This window comes from Hesperophylax consimilis, chromosome 22 (assembly GCF_061612785.1).
Source record: "Hesperophylax consimilis isolate HC1 chromosome 22, BYU_Hcon_1.0, whole genome shotgun sequence".
Classification (NCBI taxonomy): domain Eukaryota; kingdom Metazoa; phylum Arthropoda; class Insecta; order Trichoptera; family Limnephilidae; genus Hesperophylax; species Hesperophylax consimilis.
Genome location: NC_142857.1, coordinates 17,211,032 through 17,234,515, shown reverse-complemented (window position 1 = coordinate 17,234,515; position 23,484 = coordinate 17,211,032). Strand labels below are relative to the sequence as shown.

The following is a 23,484-nucleotide window of genomic DNA, read 5'->3' as shown; positions in this document are numbered from 1 at the left end:
CCTATTTTTTAAATTTTGGTGTATAATTTTATTTTCTAATTCGGTTTTAATTTAATAACTGGAATAATTACAAAAATAATACGCTCATTTAGGTACGTACCTACCTATAGTTTGAAATAAATATGTGTTAATATCGAACGAGAGAAATAACACTTACCAAATATTTCTACCTATGTGTAAATAGCATGACTTATCATCGAAAGTTATTGGAAAAAATCATTCGGCCGTTGACCTCAAAAAATGCATCTCGGAAAAATATAGGTAACTAGCGATTGCAGTAAAATTAAAATGGAGTCAGTGGAAGCAATTATTTTTAATTAACGTTACAGTACAATGTGACTGAGCCTTATTGGATAGAATATAATCAGTTGTTATCGAGCGGAATTTTATCACATAATTTATCGCGTGTTGGATTTTTAGTGTACCCGCGAGAAATTTGAAAATTATATAAATAATAAAAGAAATTTGAATGCCGTATCATATTACGCGATTGGGGCGCTCTCTGGTGGTAGAATATAAACAGGTGAAATTTGAATGTGATTGGCGGATGGGTTTGTCATGGCTAACGCCGCGGGCCAATCGCGGCACAGTAAATAACCAAGCCAGCGTACGTTCGCCGTACCCTTTTATTAAACGCTTTCAACGTGTCTTATAAAGTCGTTATGTCAGAAAATCTGTAGATTATTGTTCGATTTAATGCTTATGCGAGTCGCAAAACGTCCCGGACATCGTTTACAATGAAAACCTGCCACTTATAGCTCCGTTATAAGTTTTGGCGGTATATCAGCAGCTCGTGTTGATAGGCTCAGCACATCGTTGGCGATTGTCAATTCATTGGGGTTTTAGCCTGTATTGTGGTGGATTCTTACATCGCACCTTACGATGGTTCGAGGTAAGTTTCGTCGATTAACCCGATCGGATTAATCGGTACCGTGCCTTTACTTAATTCATACGTATATTCTATTAATTAAATAACGCTGTTTGGCTGTTTCCTTGTTACGGATGAAGGGACAGGGCAGGGGGGTTACACCTACCTACTCATTGTTTTCCGTCCAATAATGAGGCACAATTGCATAATACGTTGCATGTTTATTGTTGTCCATTGTGGTTTTTGACATATTGAGATAAAATTCATGTTTTGGGACAGAGGTTTATTATTGCCTTTCTTCCCGCCATTTTGTATTTTTTTTGTATTGACATTCATATTTTTTTTATCAGGCCGAAGGGGGAGAGCGGCCAAGACTGGAGACGATGTTTGCTATGCTAGCCCCAAGCGGAAAGATTCCAGACTTGAAAACATAGGAAATTTAGCCAATGGAGTGGATCTTGCTCAACCAACCAACGGAGAGCTTCCCAAGATTCCTTCTCCTCCAACCACCAGATCCAAGAACAATGTTTACGGAAAAGCCGACAAAAATGTACTACACAATGGAAAGATAGTAAAAAACACTCACATCACAAATTACTTTCATGTCGTGAGTCCTACCAACGGTTTTGATGAAGCAAGAATCTCAAAGATCCCCATAAACATTAAACAAGAGAATGGAAACCTTCAGCCATTGTTCAATGGGACACGTATTGAAGACAGAGATTACTCCGAACAAAATGGCTTCCACACATTTGGCATGGATCGCTATATGGGCTTTGACGAAATCTCCAAAATCATACACACCGTCAGATCAGATACCGACAGGAAGAAGGACATCCTCAGCAATATATTTAAACAACAAATTAGTGAAATGACCAACGTTGACGAAGCCCGCGGGTACGACAGATTGAGCGAATGCGAAATCGTCGAAGAAAACTTCAATCCTGTTGTGATGATGAATGGATTTTGTCCGCCTAAGCTGGAGAATGGATTCAAGTCCAATGGAAGCAGCGGATCGTTTGAAGACGTGTCGGACATAGTGTCTGAGAGCAATAATGAAGATAATAATGTGCTGCCCAATGTACGCCTTTCCCCAAGGAAGCACGCCTCCACTATGCAGAGATGTGGTAATTATTATATTTTTTATTATTACTAGTATATTTTACTCCCTGCTATTTGTATAAATGGTGCATGGAACCATGACTAGCTCTTAACTTAAAACAGCCACTTTCTTTAATAAACAACAATTACATTTTTAATTGTAAACTGGCTGTACCCCGCCACGCGTTGCTGTGGCTCAGTCTGTCTGTCCAGATATAGAAACAATAGCGCGTGTTGCTTTTACGTCCAATGGCGCTGTTTTTTTTTTTTTTTACAAAAAAACATGTTTTTTCCTGTCACCTCTATATAATATAGGTATATATAAACGCACTCGTATGCGAATGCAACTTTGTGTCAAAATTTCAAAGAAAATCGGTGAAGAACTTTTAGAGATTTTAGATTTTGAACAAACAAACTTTTTTATTTATATAGAAGATTACAATAAACGTATATCTGTAATAGTCTCACAAAATGTGGAAAATAAGAAACACTCCAGTAAATTCTTAATTCAATCGTTCATGTATGACAAAGATAGACATTCAAAGAATATGTGTGTATGAAAGAACTAGATATAAGACAAGGCAGTGTTAACGTACTTGAAGCGTCACATTCTACATCACGAGTGTGACTGAGATGACAAGATACACGTTTACTCGCTAACACTTAGAAGTATATGGAACGCTGTTTGACACAACCTACTGCTAGTAAGTTGTCCTTATGTGATCCTACATTCTCTATCTCGCTTTCTCTAATGGGAAACAATCGAAATAATTGTTTTTATTACAATAATAAACAATTTGCTCGTATTTACAAAAGAAATGTTATTCCTTTGCTTTTTCTAGTGTTTGTCGCGTAACGTAAACCCATTCTCATCACACACAGTTTGATCGCACACAACTTTGTGACGCTTGTCAGCTTAGAAGTAAAATCGCTCGCCACTTTTGAGATATCTTCATCATTTCTAGAGTTTGTAAAATCATTGGTAAATTACAGGCATTGTTAATTTTAACTAATTCAAAGAAAGGGTTATCCATTTAAATATATAATCTTTATATTTATAACAATGTAGGTATTAGCTTAATTTAGTATAATTATGTCCAGTTGGTATCTTTTGACAAATTTCAGGGGCCGAAACACGAATACATGTTCTTGTAGTTAATACTTATTCATGATATATTGTGCTTACATGGTAATAATATTAATCTTGGTTTCATAAATAATACATACTTGTTAGATAACCACAAACAATAATAGCATATTTTTGAATTTCATATTAACACAAACAAAGTTCCTAATCAGTACATAAAATTAGATTATCAGTCAATGTGAAACAAAGAAACATCACTTTCTATGGAAGGTATATTACAAACCCTTTTAAAATCGTCTTTATCATTCTAAAGTTCATTTTATCTGCTCAAAATCAATTTTGATATCGTCGCATTACATATATCTAATTTTGTTCCATAATTTCTGGTGTATTTTACTGTGCAAGATTGTTGTGTTTTTAAATTATTTTTTTTAGGTCTATGCAATTATTTTCGTCTCGGTGTTGTATGGAATCTCACTGGAGTGTTTTTAGAATTTAAATTTGCCGAGGTTGTTATTGCGAGAATAAAAAAATTTACTCCCACTCAATGGGGCCAAATTATTTTCTCCATTTGTCAAAACTCAACTCCTTTTGTTTAGTACACTTTAAAAATAGAACACAATCAAATATGTACAAGGAAAATCTACCCTAATATTAACTAACACCCAGTGTGAACTATTTGAGTAAAGAAAATATAAATGAACTGCTTCTTCATGCTCGTGTGGCCATTATTTAATTGAAAAACCTGTTTCTGTGTTTAAAACTGAGATGATACAAGTTAGCAAAAATTTTAAAAGGAATTGCTCTTTAAGAATTGTGACATTTCTCTTAGATAATACAATAATATTATATTATACAAAAATTTCTCATCCTAATAAATTCAATATTAATATAAAAAATTACTAAACACAATTACATTTACTTGACCAGTTATATAAATGCATGATAATCAATGTGGGTTCATTTTTGTTATTTGTTTTTGGGGTGTTATGCCAACTCCTTTAGCCAACGTTAACGCTGCATACCTCATTTGCCCATAATATATGTATTTCCTTTAAAAAGGTATAAAACAAAGAACCCACCCTCTTAACAACTTTGACTATTATACTCTTAAGGCGATGCCATACGTAGTAATGCAAAATCATGTGTTTTTAGTTTGAAAATTTGGTCACCTAGAAATATTTCAGATGCTTTAATTAAATACTGCGAGTAGAATACATCTTGGCCTTTGAAATAATCGAGTATTTTTTAGATAAGTCTTTATAAGCCCATAAAAAAATAATGTATAAGGCCTATGAAAACTGCTTTAAAGCTCAAAATCTCCAACTTACGAAACCATTTTCGGTTATGATTTTATTGTATAATGTGGCAAATTAAGTTATTTATAAAATGATTGAAAAAAATTAAATATTTATGCCTGAACATCCACAAAATAAAATAAAAGGCACTTTTTGGCCATGTTTTTTTCTTGCCTAAATCAAAACAGGCGGATGGTGTTAAGCGGGAATTTAAACCTTATCGCCATCTACGTAAGGGTTGTTATTGATAGCGGCTCAATTTAAAATATTACACGACGTAGTGCATCGCCTTAATACATTTTTTCCTCTAAATAAGCGTTGCACAGTAAGAAGAGTTCCCTCTAAGCACCTTTACTTTTACACACTTTCCATACCTCATCTGACTATAATTTAAGTTTTTCCTCTAAATAGGCATCGCTATGCCAACGGTAGCGACTAAGCACAGTAAGAGGAGCCCCCTAGGATCGGCGTACAAGGAAGAAATGTTCAGTGAGCTAGATGAAGCCAAATGCAAGTAATTTACGAATACCTTGAGAGGATCGACCACTGCCAACCGTGTTAAATACTAAATATTTACCACCTACGCAAACTCGCATCCATATTACTACAATGATGACCATTTTATCCATACATTGTTTGAGTGTGATTGTGATAATATACATATAAAAAAAAATTCAGCATGTTTAGTTATTAATTATCATAAAGTAAAGTTTGTGGTGCAAATCAAATTAAAAATGGTTATTTTGTTTTGACACCACATTTACTTATTGTTTAGGTGGTGGCCGGGTTTTGCTTGTACCCAGAAGCCTCATTATTGTTTATTTAATATATTAAGTTCGTAGACCTGTTGAAGCTTGGGTACAAGTGTTGCCTTTGAAAAATATCAATAAATAGTGGTGTTGCAACAAAGTATCTGATTTTCTTTGTTTGTTTCATTACTAAATCTTGTCAAACAATTGAGCGATAGCTACCAAAATTTGGGTAGCACTGCTAATGTCCTTGAGCGATAGTTACCTAAATTTGGGAAGCTGTAGGAAGGAGATTTTTATGAATTTATTATAACAAAATAATTTAAAACCTGAAATATAGTTTGATCAATTGGCTTCAAACCACAGTTATTCAGAGTTATGATTTTTGTAATGAACATGGCTGAATCCATAATCGAACGCCTGGAAATTTCTATCGCTCAAGATGTTTTCTTAAATACGCTATCGCTCAAATGTTTAAGAAAGGGTCATACATAGAAAAATGAAACTTAGTACATAATACATTTTATGTAAATTTTTAACTTGTGAATCTTGATTTTATTTGTTAAATTCTATTCAAAGTCAGTTACATGTAAACTGACAAAACTGACAGACAAGCAAAATAATAATTGTCCCTGTTTATGCAAAAGAAATAAATATTCTGTAACCTAGATGACGTCAAATGCAAGTAATTTAATTTCCCAGAAATACAGCTTTGATATATTGAATATTGAAGATAAATTCATATATGTATGCTTTTAAAATTTATTAAACAGATAAAATTAATTAGGTTGATAAAACTTCAAAAGTTACATAATGTGAACATAAAAATCTGATATGCATTAGCTTTATATCCTAACTCAATAATTGGGGTATAACATGAATCATTGAAACTTGCATGAACGGGGATCATAGGTAATAAAAACAAGTGCCATTATTACGAAACCCTGCGCACAAAAGTGTCGTCAATATCGTACACCCATAGCACTGCAAATCGCATGTACGCACAGAGGTGCCTTGCCTTTTTTATTGCCTGCACACCAAACGCATAACTCTTTTTGATCTTTACTTCCATGCCATATCTCCCTTTGGTTCTGTTATCTATGGCCGGGACAGTTTAATATGATTTATAGAAAATGATTGAATACAAAAACAACCCATCATGTTTTCTAACTCGGTTTTACAAAAAATGTCTCATAGTGACTTCTTGCGCTACACCTAGAATATTGTGTTTAGTTAGCTTCGAATAACTATGTTTGTTTGTTTAGTGACCGTGAAGGAGAATGTAAAGACTCCCCACCGCATCCGACTGTGCGAGGCCGTGCCCCAACTGCCCTCGCACTCCTTGCAGCAGCTCTCCATCAAACCTTACAGGAAGAGGACCCGGAGAAGGTATTTATTCATTATGTTTTTGTCATCCCTTTAGTGTTGTGTTAGTGTAATCCTTAAAGCATCTTACCCCAGCACAGACGGGGCGTGTGACAGGATCTGTTTTCTTTTGGCAAGTGCGGCGGGCAACAATCAACTGTTTTCGTCTCATGGCCAACTGTGTAACAATCGCATTGGCGCTACAACCTGTTGGTCCTGCAAGTTTAGTAAATAGACCTTGATGGCTTTGTCTTATGTGAATACCATACAAGAGTAATGTGGTTCTACTGCTCCCGACGGTCCGGAGCCGGTGGAACTACGGCATCCCCAATTGGGATATGTTGAGGGAAGGAGATGGGTAAGTACCTGGCTATTCGAATCTGGTCGTCAAACATGGCTAAAGCCAATTCAAACAACATTTCGATTCTGAATTGCGGTATTTTACCAGAATGTTACTGATAGTATCTAACGCTTTGTTTACCAATCCCAAACAGTTTACTTTCCCGGAATGTATGAAGTACTCTGATAATGAACAGCTTGAAGAGTGAGATCATGCTTTATTTCAGACTAGCCGTCAAATCGCAAGACGACACCTCCAGCTCCGACTCCAACCTTACCCCCTCCGTGAACCTCCGCGATAACCTCACTGTGACTACAAAGCTGCCTTGCCAAATAATTAAGGATGAGAAGATAATAAGTGACGACTGTGCCTTAACCAACAACACCACCTGCCTGAAGGCTTACCAGAACCAGACTGCCCACCAACCTGAACACACCGACCACTCTGTCCACACTGACCACTCTGTCCACACTGACCACTCTGTCCGCACTGACCACATCACCAACCTGGACAGTTTGGTGGTGCCGGACCCGGCCAAGGTTCTCAAGAAGGAGGAAGTGAAGGTCGAGGGGAAGACCAATGGTATCATTGCAAACGGAGCGGTCGGGAGCCACAAGTTGACGGATTACTTCCCTGTAAGGCGGAGCGTTAGAAAGACCAAAAAGGAGGTGCTGGAGGAGAAGCAGCGAGATCTGGAGGTGGCCATCAGAGAAGAGAGGGAAGAAGGATTAGAGGTTAGTGTTGTCACACTATTTATAAAATGTTAGAATTTCGAAACTCGTAAGTAAAAATTACGACTTGTGTGTTTACATATGCATCCATGGTAATTAATGCTCTAAGTGCTCAGTGACCGATACATCTGTAAATTTATTTGCAGTAAGATGGCTTTCTGTCAACAACGATTTGCTGCTGTATATAGACGAAAGGACCCAAATAAAGTCCTGGAATAGAAGTTGGCTTGAGAGAAAATTCTCCACACACTTTTGTTCCGGTAACGGCAGAATTGAATGCAGGAACAATTCTTTAATTTTATCTGAATGACAGCCAGATGCAGCAAGCAACCGACATAGAATTTAAATATGTCATGTTAGAAACAGATAAATTGAGATTAGAAAGGATTGGACCGCTAATTAAAATTAAGAATGCTCCTTTTTTAGAAAGCTCTTTTCCACCTGCAAAATAAATGATAATATCTCTTCGGTTTTCAGAATCGGAAAATTTTCTGTCTTTCGTTTATCTAGTGTTATTTTTTATATTGTTTTCGCGAGAAACTAATGTACTTATTCCTTTGTGGTTTATGGTAAAAAATATCTACAAAAACATGTCTTTAAATTTATGGCATTTCGCATCAGCGCATTTAGGTTCTTACGGTAAGCATCTAAATTTATCAAACTGATTTCGTAAGCTGTGAGAAAGCTGCAAGTTTTAGGCTGCAGGCGATTAGACCTGTCAAAAACTTCTTCTCTTATGACTTCTGTAACTTGCAATAAATTACAGTTACATAGTGACTTACAGTGTCGTTTACATTTGTAATTTTGCCATGAGTGACTTACGTAAGCGATTTACGAAAAAAAACATGGGTGTGTTGGGTTTATGATTACTACTGCAAAGTTGTCTGAAACTGTTATGTACCTCAACCAACATAGTAAGACAATCTTAACTTATAAGAATATGCATGTTCTGAAGCAGTAAAAAACTCGCGAATGATGAACTCTGGCTTCCACAAATTTTGCAGTGCATTTAAATTTAAATTTTTAATCAGAATTTAAATGTTGCAATGTCATTTTCATCATGAACCATAAGACAAGACGCCACCTTTAGTAGTAAGAAATAATAATTGTTAGTTGTCCTTTATAGTCCTGCCACTGAGAGTTCTGTTGTAATAATGCATTGGATATGATTTGAGATTCTCTCGGCCAAAAGTATTGTTGTGATTTTTGTGGTATTATGTCCTGTTGCTCTTACTTCTCCTTTAGCCAACGTTTAAGACAGACTTGCAGTGTCTATCATCAGGGCAGATGTGTCCCATCTGGACACTTTGGCTAAAAGAGCAGGAAGCGCAACATGACATAATACCCCCAAAAACAATCAAATCAGTGCTATCGACAGTGTCTATTTTAGTTGACTAGCTGACGTCTACCCAACGTTGCTGGGGGTTATCCTTAGGCGATAGACATATACCGTCGCGGACTTTTATGTAGGCATCTTAAAGATGTACATTTCCATAGTATATCATTTTGATGTATCTCATAAGGTTTAGCCAGCGTTAGCAATGTAAGCCTCTGAAAATATATTTTACGACTTGATTACAAAACAATTTTCTCTACTTTCTATGGATATAATATGCATGTATTATATATGTATATTTATACATATGTATAAGCCTTCCAAAAGAAATTCTCTAAATGATAGTGAAAAAGCCTATCAAAATCCGTTGCGTAGTTTAGAAAAACTATGCGCACAAACAGACAGACGCAAACAGCAAATTTATTTTATACTATTTAGCGATAATAGAAAATATATTTTACGACTTGATTACAAAACACTTTTCTCTACTTTCTATGAATATTATATGCATGTATTATATATGTGTGTTTATACATATTTATAAACCTTCCAAAGGAATTCTCTAAATAATAGTGAAAAAGCCTATCAAAATCCGTTGCGTAGTTTAGAAAAACTACGCGCACAAAAAGACAGACGCAAACAGCAAATTTATTTTATACTATTTAGAGATATGTAGTATTCTCTGAGATCAGGGAAATATTAATCTGTCTGTAAAGAGCCCATTTAAATATTTATTTATCTCTTCAATTTGTTTTAGGTGGCCAACTTTGAAGGCAAAGGGCGCGGCGTGATTACCGCTCGTAACTTCCTGCGCGGCGAATTCGTGGTGGAATACTGCGGTGAGCTGGTGAGCATGAGCGAGGCGCGCACGCGTGAAGCAGGCTACGCGCAGGACAGCAACAAGGGCTGCTATATGTACTACTTCCGCCACAACAACCACCAATATTGGTTAGTATAGGTCTGCCAGCCTCATACCTTTGAAAACTCAAATGTTTTATGGAAACGAATTTTTACATTCGTAAACAAATTATTTCATATGGTGTAATATAAGTTACATTCATGAAATATACAACAGAATCTACATTGACGTTAGCGCAAGCGATTCAGATTTTTTCCTTTACACAGTTTTCGAATATACCTAAGGGTTAAATGAGTATTAAAGGGTTAACCGTGGATGGTATTCTCACACACATGCGCAAACGTCAAAAACATTCAGCTGGTTAATTCTAATCAACCAAATTTTTCTTCTGTTTTTTAAAAAATGTAAGTTTCGACGGTATTTCTTTAATTTAAAAAAAATATATACATTATTTTTAAAGAAAGACAAAAATTCCTGGGTGGGACCCAAGTCCGATGTCAACTCAGCCACTGACCAATTTTTACAAATTTAATATAAAGTTATATTTTTGGTGTGCAGTGTACGATTTGTCATTTTATGTAAAACATGCCCTCTGAGAACTAACGCTTTTTTCAAATAAAAGTAACGAAAACTTCTGAACTATTGAAAAAATAAAAAAAACACCAAAACTTTTCAAATAACTATAAATATCAACTATCAAGCCTCAATTATGTTCTACCTCTGCCAGTCTTAATTCAGGTCTGAAAGGGTTAATCTTAACCAATGAATGTATGTATGACTGGTATGAGTACCAATAGTGTGGTAATGGTAGGCATTATAGTAGTACCCTAAATTGGGGGTGTAGTTTAGGTGGATCCAGGCTGTAATTCTAATGAGTAATATATCTGTGTTAGCATCGACGCCACGGCTGAATCTGGCCGTCTGGGCCGCCTGGTGAACCACTCGCGCAACGGCAACCTGCTGACCAAGGCCGTCCACCTGGACGGGCGTCCCCACCTCGTGCTGCTGGCCGGCCAGGACATCGCCGCCGGAGAGGAGGTCACCTACGACTACGGCGACCGCTCTCGGGAGGCGCTGCAGCACCACCCCTGGCTGGCCCTCTGATGCCGCCTCTATTCGTAATGACTGCTTACTTATATTCTTGGACCTCCCCTGCTGATGATCTTGAATTATAAATCAAAACCTACCATCATCATTATCTTCTCCTGTATCAATTGTTGGGATTCGAAGATTTTTTTTTGTCCAGTTTACACCAGGACAGTGGTTACTTCATTATAAATGACTGGCTGCTTCTGTACAGTGTGTTTAAGATACTGAGCGTTTCGACGTGGTGGCTTCAGTTAGTACTGGTGAAAACGTTAATGTGTAGGGGCTGTTACTATTAACATTGTCCTCGTGTAAATGGGTCATTAGGCTCAGTTGTTTGAACCCACATCACATTTGACATTGTCGTTAAATCGGCTGTCAATGACATTTTTAATTTTTTCGCATTTGCATCTTCAAATAACGGTTAGCGTCGTGTCAACATTTAAGTTGGGTTTTTAGATATTTGACCAAACAAGACTGTTATTTTATCTATTTAACAGGGACCATTCTATTTGAAGTAGAAAATTCCAAATGTCGTTCACAGCCGATTTGATGACAGGGTCAAAATAACTGGGCCATAAGCCGCCTGCACACACTTACTCACCGTTTTTTAAGAAAATGCGTGGGAAGGGATCGAATAATGCACTTGACCTAAGGTAAATGGGCAGACGGCCGAGCCTTTCGACCTGGTGACATAGATAGTCCTGGGCGAACTGTGCTGGTTATTTATTCGTTGATCTCTACTGCTCAAATCATGTTAAATTACGAATCATAATTATGTTGAAAATTTGTTGTGGCATCCGTTCATTCTTCTGTTATTGTGATCAATCATAGGAATCCAAAGTCTCGTACTACTATTCTCTGACCTTCACAGACTGACATGTTAAGTTATTAATCAAAATTATGTTGGAAAATTGCTGTGGCATTCATTCCTCCAACCTACAATCGTGCACTGCCATTTATACATCACTGTTATAATCAATTGTAGGAATCTGAAGACTTATTCGTACTGACTGGTTATTTATTCCTTGACCTCCACTGCTCAAGACATGTTAAATTATAAATTACGTTGAAAAGTTGCTGCGGCATCCACTCAACCTTTTCTTCTCCTATCGTGATCTATGTTAACTATAATAGAAGCAAGGGAGATTGGCCATAATGATAATAATAATTAAAAAACGGCGCTATTATAAATTTTTGTGTTAAAATTTATGAAATATTACTTGCCAGGCATTTTCTTATTGTCTACAAGCAGGTACAGAAACATATTTACCTGGTACATCACTGCAGACTAACACATTATCACATTATATACATAAGAAAGTTTGAACCTGGGAAGATATCAAACGCATGACACAATAATAAAAACACTTCACATTGCATGATATTACGTTGCTATTTTATTTGAACACATTGCACAGAAAGACTGTTAAGATTTGTTTGGGCTTGATGAAGTCTTCAATAACAGATGCATGTTTTTTTTTGTTTTTACTGCACAAAACTGCATTTCAATTTATTTAGTGTTACAAAGAGTTAAATTATTCCCGACCCGGACAAAACACTTTTACTAATGGTCTGTAGACCATAATGACTGCTTTTTACTATTTTATAGGAGAGAAGAAGAAGGAATCCAGTCGGCGAGGCTTTTTATAATCTAACCAAGTAAAACACATTGACAAGCTAATTGTAAACAAACACTGTCAAAGAAAGCCAATTGATAAGGCAAAACATCTGTTTTATCTGTTAGCCCTAATTTTCCTCTGACCGCTAGGTGCTAGGCAGGAGCCTGTAAAGTAACTGGTGGTGAACTTTGCTAATAGTTCGTACATTTTTAACAAAGACACTTGCCAGAAAACAGAGGTTCCCAATACGACCCAAGCGCTATCTATCACATAAGTATTTTGTCATAGGACAGAAGTGTTTTGTGAAATGGATGAAATCGGTAATATAACTTTCAAGTCTGTGCAGTTTGATTGTAACTCAACGACATTCGGCACACCGCCTCGCCATATTTTTTTTTATATTATCTATGATTTGACGCATAGTGGTAAGCAATTTCTAGCAGTCAACTGGTTGTCTCCTGTATCTCAGAAGGTCTGAGAGGTCTGCTCTGATCTATCATCTGCATTGAGTGAGACTGTTTGTTCCAGAATTGAAGTTAAGCTTTACATGTGTTGAGCAGCGGAAGGTTTCACAAGTCAATATACTGATAGACTTTATATTAATAGTGCAATGTTATAAAATTATTTTATTTTCTTCTTCAAAATATTATTAAAAAAAAACAATGCAAACTTTCTGGAAGTGCTTCAGAAATTTGCTGCGTTAACTATTGTAAGAAATTAAAGTTGATTTTATTATTAAATTATTGAACACTTTCCCAATTGTATTAAAACAATATTTAATTTATTTAAACATGATTTTTTTTTTTAAATGCAGACATATCTGTCATGTACCCTTGAGGTGATTTTCTCACGAAAATGGCGCTATACAAATAATCCTATCATTAATCAGGTTAATTTGTTCACTTTTAGCAACAGTTCATATTGTCTCATAGAAATCGTTGTCTCCCTTACTATCATGGTTAGAAATATGATCTAAACGGTGTTAAAAAGAGAAAACATCACGCTTCATATTCAAAACAACAAAACAATTAAAGTGTACACCTCTATGATACCAATGGTACCAACTGCATTTTGAGAAAATGTTTATGAAACTGAATTTATTATTAATTCATTTTTATATGAAACAAAAAAAGAGGTGACGATAATGTACATTTGTCTAATAAAATGTGTGTTTTTTTGTTATCAGTAATTTTAGTGCAGTTTTTTGATGAAAAAATGTAAGGTGCGCCATTTTTAAACCTTTTTTAAGTTTGCATTCATAATTTTAATATTTAAAAAAATATGTTTATTTCTAATAATTAAAATTTGAAAGCGTATTCATCACCTTTCAAAAAACAGTTTTTATTTCCGTTTATTTTGATTTTATTGCAAAGCGGAAATGACCTTCCTACAGACCACGCCAGAGGCTTGATGGGTTAAAGTTATAAACATGATTAATATAAAAACGTTGTAAATCTTGATGTGCATCACCAAAATGACTAATCGCGCAAAGCATCGCTCCACCCTAACTATTGAAGTAATCACAATGAATCGTTCACTGTTTCCTTTATCTCATCACGGGAAGTGTGCTGCTTGAATCCAATCTTCTTGTAGTGAATTATTTATTGATATAGATGCATTGTTCCCTTAATTCTTCATGTGCTGGCACTAAATTTTCACGGCGTGCCAGCTGATTCTATGTTCGTAATAACTCGTTTTTTTATCAAATTGATGTTTTTGTAAATTGTTCCGACTTACCAGATAATGTGTTTATAAAAATAGTTTATAATCTACCATAAGTAGTTTCTCCAGAATAGCTAGTTACATTTAGAGATTTTTTTTTTTTTTTTAAATATTCTTAAGGATACGTTGACACACAAAGAGGTTAATAGGTTAACCACTCAGAACATTAGAACGTCAAAAGACGTAAATATGATAATAGCGGTCAAGACATTAGAACGTCTTTTCACGTAAACGCGCGAAATTTTACAAAAATCGATTTATTTCCATCACTAAGTATACGGATTGCCATGATTTAAAAAACAGAGTATCGATAATGAATAACGCTACGCGTCTGTATTCAAAAATATCTATGGAACGTAGAGTTGCATTATCTAAGCCGATTGAATCTGTCATCTTGTTCATTCATAATTTATTGCGTTTCTAAATAATTTATTAAAAATATTTTAGTTTGGACGGTTAATATTTTGAGGTGACTAATAGTTTTTAATTATATTTCTTCAATATATAAAGTGTTATTTCTTTATGATACTCAGAAAAAAGTACATTTTTCAAGGCTTTGAAATAATTGTAAGCGATTTTTACATATTTTTGACGTTTTCATAAAATGTATATTTAGAAACGCAAATATTTACGTACAACAACACAATTCGATAGTGAATTTCATAATCTTTCCAAAACATTTTTTAGAATGAGGCTACGTTTCCCAAAACGTGAGTTATGAAGCTTTTAGCAAAACTCGTAAATAACACAAAAATTATCACGTTTTGACAGTTCTCAAAGGAACACATAGTAGATAAAAGTCTTCTGAGAAGTGTCTGAGAGGTTAATGTCAGTTTTTTTATGTGAATATCGCACAAAAGTCCTAACTGCACCCAAACATCTGGAGGCAGTGACATTATAACATCTCCTGTTGGGGTATGTTGTGAGGCTGAAGGTGGTGAGGAGGGGAATGAAGGTAGGAGAGTACCTGGCTATTCAGATCTGGTCACCGAACACGGCTAAAGCCATTTCAAGCAGTTTTCAATTCTGAATGGTGGTCTTGCACCAGGTCGATATTGAAAGCATCTTCCATTCTGGAACGTGCTGTGAGAATACCATATATTATTTTAAATTGATAATTTAATATAATTAAAAAGTTGCTAGGAAAAATTTCAGGCAAACTTGAATATGTTTTGAATTTTGTTTTATAATGTAATATATCCTCATTTTACTTCTTTGTGTCACAACTGTTGAAGTGTGACATGATATGTATATTCTTTGCTTTTCTAAGTTACCTATTGCCCAATAGTTGTCAAACAATGACCGTCTCGCTTGTTCATCAAAACTACTGCTGCATTTATGAGGGCATGGTGAACAAACTAAATCTTTTACCCGTTTGTATGGTTTTTCCTCTCATCGATGTATACTCCTTTCCTTGTGCTTTTTTATTTTCCTCACATGCTTCCAGGATTTGGGATTAGAGCTTTTCTTTCTGCGGTCCGGTTTCAACTGTATTTCAACTGTTGTAACTCGGGTGGGTGTCTGACTAAGAAGTGCAGTTCATTTGGTTATTACATCAGGATCATCACCGAGGTGTCTCTTCTTCATTATCCTGATTGCTTCTATTGATTTCATCACATGAAACATCCTTCTGAAATAAACTGTTTCTTCTTACTCATTTAAGATGGTTTAAATCTGTAGTTTTTAAATAAGGTTTGAACAATTCTTTCAGCCGAGGAAGACGAGGAATAAAACTTTGTTATTAATAATATTTATCTGAATCTAAAAATGCCATACTTGAGAATATTTATTCACTGTCCGAAAGAAGAAAATCCTCATCTCCATAGGACATCCTGTTGGGACATTTTGTTTCCATTCTCGTTCGGTTGTTTATTTATTCCGATGCTGGCGCATGACTTGTCCATTTGACTGCTGCTGCCTAAAATATTTATCATACATTTTAGATAACATGACACTAATACTACGTAACAGGGTGAAGATAATTCATTACTTGTGAACCGCACATCTGAGTATGTTTATCAATATTATCTGTACACTTTCCACAACTATATATTTGAGGTTATGACACTCATTTCCACACATTGTTTTACATTTGGTTGGTTATCAGGTTCAATGTTATCCGAGTCCAGCCAACGATGTGCCTCGTAAGAAAACTCACACACTTACGCCTAGATGTAAGACACTGCTTTCTTAAAAGTATTAGTGAAGGATTTTATAATGGTGAATCTAACAAGTAATCATGACAGAAGGTTAAAATGAAACTACTCTAGTAATCATGACGGAAGGTTAAAAAGATACTACTCTAGTAATCATGACGGAAGGTTAAAAAGATACTACTCTAGTAATCATGACGGAAGGTTAAAAAGATACTACTCTAGTAATCATGACGGAAGGTTAAAAAGAGACTACTCTAGTAATCATGACGGAAGGTTAATGACTTCTTTTGTGTATTACTTACAGCTCTCCGCACCCAACAACTGTACGTCTCCTGAGAGGACAGTGTTCTGTTAATAACAGTCGTACTGGTTCCCTCAGCGAATTTCTATACCAGTCCCTGCGAGAGGTTGTACGCTACATCATCATTCTAGTATCTTCTGTCTTTTCATTTTCATACAAGACGCGTGATAAGGAAGAGGACGATCTTCAATGACATTCTTATGAGCTCTCACGGGGACTGGTATTTTCATATTGAGTAGTACTAGGCTTGTCTGGGTTTCGAACTGAATTATCAGCATTTTAAGTGAACATTTGTGTATGAAGATAACAACACCCTGTAAAATACATAGATTTTATTTTTACTGATAAATCAATAAGCACAGCCCAGAGGAAATTGCTGCAACTAGGTAACTCCGAAATCAGCTTTTTCGAGTTACACACAAAACCCTAACTTATTGATTAAATAAAAGTTGTGTATTACAAAGTGTATTTTTCCATTTAATATTTATTTTTATTTAGAAAGACATTTATTCAGCCGTACGAAAATTCGTTAAAGATATAAACATGTTTCTTTATTTAACTTTTTTTTAGTAGCATGAGGGAGAAAAAAATCATTTCTTCAAATATAAGTAGCTATTCTGGAAAACCATGCATACTGCAAACATTAAATTTTGATAAATACATAAACACATAATCTGATAAGATGGTATAATTTACAAAAATGTCATTTTGTAAAACACAAGTGAGTTTTTTATTACGAAATTACAGTCTGTAAATGCAAGGCTGCAAAAATGCCTTTTACGCCCGGCGTACAACGGAAGTTGAAGCTCCCAGGAATCCGGCATTCCAAAAGATTCATTAAAAATGTTATTCCATTGAAACATCCCTCGTCGTTAAGACTGTTATAACCATAGATAACAGAAACAAGGAAGAAAGGCCATGAACCAATAACCATCTACCAAACTCATAATGACTTTCATTGGCTCTGCCGCTTTGATAGACTGTGCAGTTTGGTCGTAGCTCGGCGACAGTCAGCATGTTTCCATGCCATGTCACCCTAGATTTCTATTATCCATGGTTGTAGCGTTTGGTTGGTATTTTTTTAACGTGTGAAAAGTGAAAACAGGCATTTGAATATACATATTATGTTTAGTGGTAAGACGCTAAGACAGCTTAATTGCTTACGCTTGCTAATTGTATTAACTTATTTGACATTCTCATATGTGCCTAAATCCACAATGTTCATGTCGCTTTTAATTTGAGACACAATTTACTTAATAGATTACATAATATGTATAAATTATTAAGCTCTCCTAATATTTTACCTTACAAAGACAATTTATTTTTAGATATATATAAAATGACAATAGAATTATTATACTTTCAAACACAATATTAAAAAAAAAACTAATCTTAAATATTATAATAAACAGTAATTGTTATATTTCCTTGTAACCTCAATGAAATTTCAGTTCGTATTTTATACAGATAATAATAATTGTAAGTTTGGATGACTTTATCGACGTGCTTGCAGCTGCATTGTGCATACCTCTCTCAAACCTAATCTAATCTACCCAACAGCATCCATGAGTGGTAGATGATCCTAGTATCGCCGAAAACCGCCATTCAGAATGGAAATAAATGAAATAGTTCCACTTGATTCTGGTGGATCTGCGATATCCCAGACAGTAGTTTAAAAGGTTACTCATAACGGCACTAGATAGTAGTTTGAGAGGTTACTCATAGATGGCACAAAGTTGTCGGTAATGCAGGGATTGAGTCTATAATAGATACCTTTGCAACCTTAAGGTCAAGGCTCCGAACGATTCCTACCGCCTGCTGAAGAAGCTGACCAATCCCCACATACGTCTTTCTATTAGGTTAGGTAAAGAGGGACATACGCTGCAATCATGAGCATGTCGATACAGCCACACAAAAAAACTTTAGCAGTTTTATTTTCAATTGTATTTTGCTTCTGTATAACGGTCAAGTATCAAACAATCTTACCTGCCGCAAATGAATCCATTTCATAATGGTTCAGACGCCTCACTGCAGATCTGGGGTTTATAGTTTTGATTCTCGCCAATTCAAAAATATATTGGCATTGATTTTTCTGAGGTATTAAAAACTAATTTTCATAATCATTGTTCAAAAATGACCTTGCAAAGCATTCATAAATACAGTACTCTCTCAGTAATTGCTCGCTTGATTATATAACAACTACTATAATCTGATGTTTTTGTTACTAGTTGAAAGCACAAATCAAGCTCTGTAATTCACAAGTATTCGTATGTAAAATTCAGTAGTCAGCTGCGTGCCTAGGTTCAAGCGCCAAGCTTTGTACGCTGACTGGTTGGGTTATCTTACTATTACACTCTTTATTATACTGCCACCCAGCTTACTCTCGCTGACCATTTTACCAGTCTCCGAGGTTCATTATTGTTCTTTTAGAACATTTCGGTTATTTCTCTGTGTATTCTAGCAACTGTCGCATGTGTTTCTGTTCGTTTCCTTCTGCCACATTTTTTGATTGAATAGGTTCACAAAATAAAGTCTTCTTGCAAGCGTAACATTACATCTTAACTTTAAACCAAAAAACTACAAATTAATGCACTATAATACGAAGCGTTCACTGGTTGGACATTTGCCGAATTTTAAAGATGTGGTTTACTGAGAGAATACTTTATTTAATGATTTTTATAATTCTGAATGCCAATTAATTATGCTGTCAAAAAAAAAATGGTTTTTGCTGCGAAAAAGCCTTCCACGAAGAATATTAGAATATTGTAACAGTTAAGATTTTTCTAAATTATCAATGGTAGCCGTAGAAACTAAATGTATTTGTGTGTGAACTATTGGTTTTAAAAAAAGTATTCAAATTGAGTCGATTATTATACAAAAAACCATATACTATCTTAAGCATTTAGCGAATAAATTGAATATTAGCACATAGTGATTGTAGCGATACATAATGAAGTAATATGACTAATTAAGAATCACTTTTTACAAGATTAAAACAGAAACAGGAAAATACAATGTTATATCTATTAAATTATATTGTACATCAGAATCTTGATTCTTTTCGACCGCTTGTATTATACTTATTTGTATATATGTATTATAATGTGAAGCCCTAGAGATGAAACACCAATATAACTATGTATCCTCAAAATTGTAGTGTGTAGTTTGAAAAAAAAATCTTTCCTGAACAAAATTATCGTTTTCCAGTTTTTTGTCTTAATTTTATTGCGATAAAGCCTTTTGTTCACCAGAGTAATATAAGACTCCTCTTTCGAATGAGGGTGAATATATTATTGTCACCTTAAATTGTTTTATAAGCATTTGCTTGTGCCTGTAACGTACGCATACTTATTAAAAATAACAGCGCTGTCAATTTTTTTATCTGATTGTCGTTAATAGCTTCGTCCAGACAGTCTACACAACGCATGTGAGCTATATCCCAACTAGCAAATAAATAATTAAGCCAACAAAAGGGAAAAATAAAGTGTATGAAATCATTTGTGACTACAATAATATATTTGGACATTTCTATTAGCGTTCAATCGATACTTGTCTAATTTATGCCCGCCTCTTGGAGTTTGGACGAAGCTAATCACCAATAATTGAGTGAGACCATGAGGAAAATTCTGTTAAAATAGCACACCACATTTGGCTTTACACAATTAATAAATTGACCATAAAGCCTGTGACAGACCACGCTATAAGCGCGCTATATGCCAGGATGTGTATAGTGTAATGTTATGTATTAATATTCCTAAACATTGCAACCAGTAAATTGCTACTTTTCATTTGCAAGTGCCAAAAGATTATTTAATTTAAAGGAAAGGAAAGATAAACATTCCCAGGTTGCGAAAATAGCCTGTCAATATTTAAATTCTCTCTACTACCAAAATGACAAGCTGAAATTGTTGCTTTGGTGATGAATGGAGAACTTGATAAAATCATTAAAAATATCTACATAATATGTGAAAGATAAAAACTATTTGCACCAATATGATGGTAAAACGGTTTAAGTTTAACATGATGAAATTTTAGCTAACTATAATAATGGATGTTTAGGAAAAGTCCTTTGTGAAATAATATGATCCATACATGTCATGTGATTTGACCATACTTTGATTTACAAGAAGTTATTTGATTCAGTTTGATATTGTTCATTCGGCGGTGGTATGAATGGCGGCTGCTTAAAAGGAACCAGCGCATCTATAACTATTTAAAATTAAATAAATTTACTGCCATATGTTTAAGACGTGATTTGTTAGCGTGTCTATAAGAGAGTTAATAAAGCGCGGGGGATTACGTCATACACATTATAGTGTATTGCGACTCCCACTGTGCCATTTGTTCTGTTAAAAAGACTGAAGACACAAGAGGAGTTTGATGTTTGTTGGCAGTGTATCCTCGCCCGTGACATGGTGGAGTCGGGTTTTCGCTTGGGACGTGCCTTTGTTGCGAGGTTGCCACGACTTGCAAGCCAAAAACGTGATTCTAAAAAAAAAGCACATTTTAATTTTGTTAACCTTTCCCGACCAAAATAAAGATAAAATTTTACATCCATCTTGTTATATCACAATAAATTATTGACAACTTTTTCTCTAGATTACCTTGGACGTGTGGGTAAAGTTAAGATATCCATTTAAAACAAAATGGTTAACCCTGTAATTTTAAATGTTTTATCATTCCAAGAAAGCAACTCCATTGGTATTTGTAAAGCTACCAAGTGTAGGATGTTATCTTTTTTTTATTCTGCACATTGTGTGTAGAATTTGCATACATTTAGGTAGTGAGTTTGATCTACTGACTGCGTTTTTTCATTCTCTCTTGCTTGAAATGTTACGTAAATAAAGATGTGCGAAATAACTTCCCAGATGTGTGTGTATACATGTTTTAATTCATTTTTGAAGGATTTTTAGCATATATTTGATATTTGTTGGCTGCCTTGAATTTGATGTTTCAATAAGATTTTCTTCCCACTATACACATCACAAAATCCCTATGTGCGAAGAATGGAGATGTGCATTATCAATAAGCAATTTGAACCTCTTCTGCCTTTGTTGAAGACGGTTGTATGAAAAGTACAGTAGTACTTTTTCCGTTTTGAAAAGTAAATTTGGTACGGGAAAGGTTTAAGTGAGACTCTCCCACTGTGTCCTGCTGCGTGAGTTTTGTACATCAATATACTAACATAATCGGTAGCTTACCTCATCCGGTTCTGTGCTACCCTCTTTCTTTGTTTCCTCAATGATTGTTTGCCCAAAGATTTGATTTATAGTTCAAATTAAACACAAAAGAACCTCTTTTACTAAAGTTGTTCATTTCAAATTATTTTTAAACTAAAATATTTAAAATAATGATATTGCGTCAAGTGAGCATTCAGTTTTTAAAGTTGCATTTTATTTACATTATATATTACAACCGGAAAGTATAATTTGTTTGTCTGGAATATAATGTATTAGGTTTCGTTGTGTATTGTGAGTCTGTCGGTTGAATGTTTTTAGGGGTAAATAATTATAATTCTAAATCCAAGCAATTATTGGACGTGTTTGTCTCGCGCCTGACATGAATTTGAGTACATGTTTAATTTATTGTTAGAGTTGGATGTTTTCGGTACACCATGTATTTCCCACAGTTTTTAGATACACTGATTGAATACCCTTTTTCCAATGTTATTATAATTTTGTACTGTTTCTCATTTACAAATAATACGCCTTGTTAGAGTTCTCTTTCATAACGCAACGGCAGGTGTGACCAAGGTTTATGAAGACATTTGAGGTCCTGCCATTAATAGTTTTGTTTTAAATCCATGTTTCCAAATATGGCTCTACCTGTAAGGATAATAGTCATTAATATTATGTCCTTTGGCTTATCTTTTGTAAAACACACGGTACGTATTAAACATGAATTATTAACATTTCTACTTTATCAATTATACTATGGGAATTTAGTATTAGGGTTTTAGTAGGGTTTGCAAGTTTCTATCTCACTGGTTGATTTTAATAATTTATTTTAGTATTTCACAATAGTTTTAAAATGCGAATAGATTGTAACAACATTAGACGTCCCACCTTCAAATTTTTATACTTAAATAAATAATAGAGAAATAAAATTGTAATGAATACTTTTATATAATATTTGTATAAATCATTTTTTCCACCAACTTTAAAGTATTGTCCCCTGTTGTGTAAGAGGAAAATAAGAAGTTGGGTTAATATCACCATTTATATGTTTATTCAAATAGTGTTTCTAACAACACAGATAGAAGACATTGATAATTTAGTTTCCTATTGTTATAAGTATGTGCAACGCCTTAATCATTAGAGCGATGTCATCTAAGTTTTAAGTTATTTAATTCATTTTATTTTGTGATATATGATGCTATGTTTGAAATAAATTTAATGTTCAATTTAATCAAGTATTTCTATTTACCCTCTTTTCCTTATTACAATCTTCCAATGCCTTCATTTCAAAGTTGACGCTTATTTGTCATTCTTGAATGCTGCGTTTTGGAGGTGTAAGAAACTGAAAGAAGTCGCGGAGATTGACAGGAATAAAAGGATTTCCTAGACCAGAGTTTAAACACAAGATAATTTTAAAGTGCCAAGAGCGACCACAACCTAAGAATTGCCAAATAGACTGCTCTGCAGGTAGCCATTCTCTACGGTCAATCATTTGGGAAACTGTTCCGCTATTTCATTGCATATCTCGGTTTTTTAAATTTCTGCCTTTTTTAAGGTATTTTGTGACATTATTTTTGATGAAAACTTTTTTAATTTTCAACTTATTGGGCTGACACACTCGTGCTATTCTCTCGTGATATAGCCTATTTCAGCATATCACTTGTCATACATTCCCATTGATATGAT

At 34.7% G+C, this 23,484-nt stretch overlaps 1 protein-coding gene across 1 annotated transcript; it reads left to right on the top strand.

The window, feature by feature from the left end:
- Window positions 1–626: 626 nt before the first annotated feature.
- Set8 (SET domain containing 8) lies at window positions 627–22,991 on the top strand. The gene is made up of 6 exons (XM_089645511.1): window positions 627–892; window positions 1,219–1,995; window positions 6,369–6,492; window positions 7,035–7,542; window positions 9,633–9,823; window positions 10,628–22,991. Exons 1-6 carry the CDS (start codon window positions 883–885, stop codon window positions 10,836–10,838), a joined length of 1,821 nt encoding a protein of 606 aa, XP_089501637.1. The 5' UTR covers window positions 627–882; the 3' UTR covers window positions 10,839–22,991.
- Window positions 22,992–23,484: the final 493 nt, after the last annotated feature.

Bases quoted from the DNA above. Each gene is read 5' to 3' on its own strand.
- Set8 (XM_089645511.1), top strand. The intron at 7,543-9,632 runs GTTAGTGTTGTC...AATTTGTTTTAG, and splicing joins AGAGGGAAGAAGGATTAGAG to GTGGCCAACTTTGAAGGCAA. The intron at 9,824-10,627 runs GTTAGTATAGGT...TATCTGTGTTAG, and splicing joins CACAACAACCACCAATATTG to CATCGACGCCACGGCTGAAT.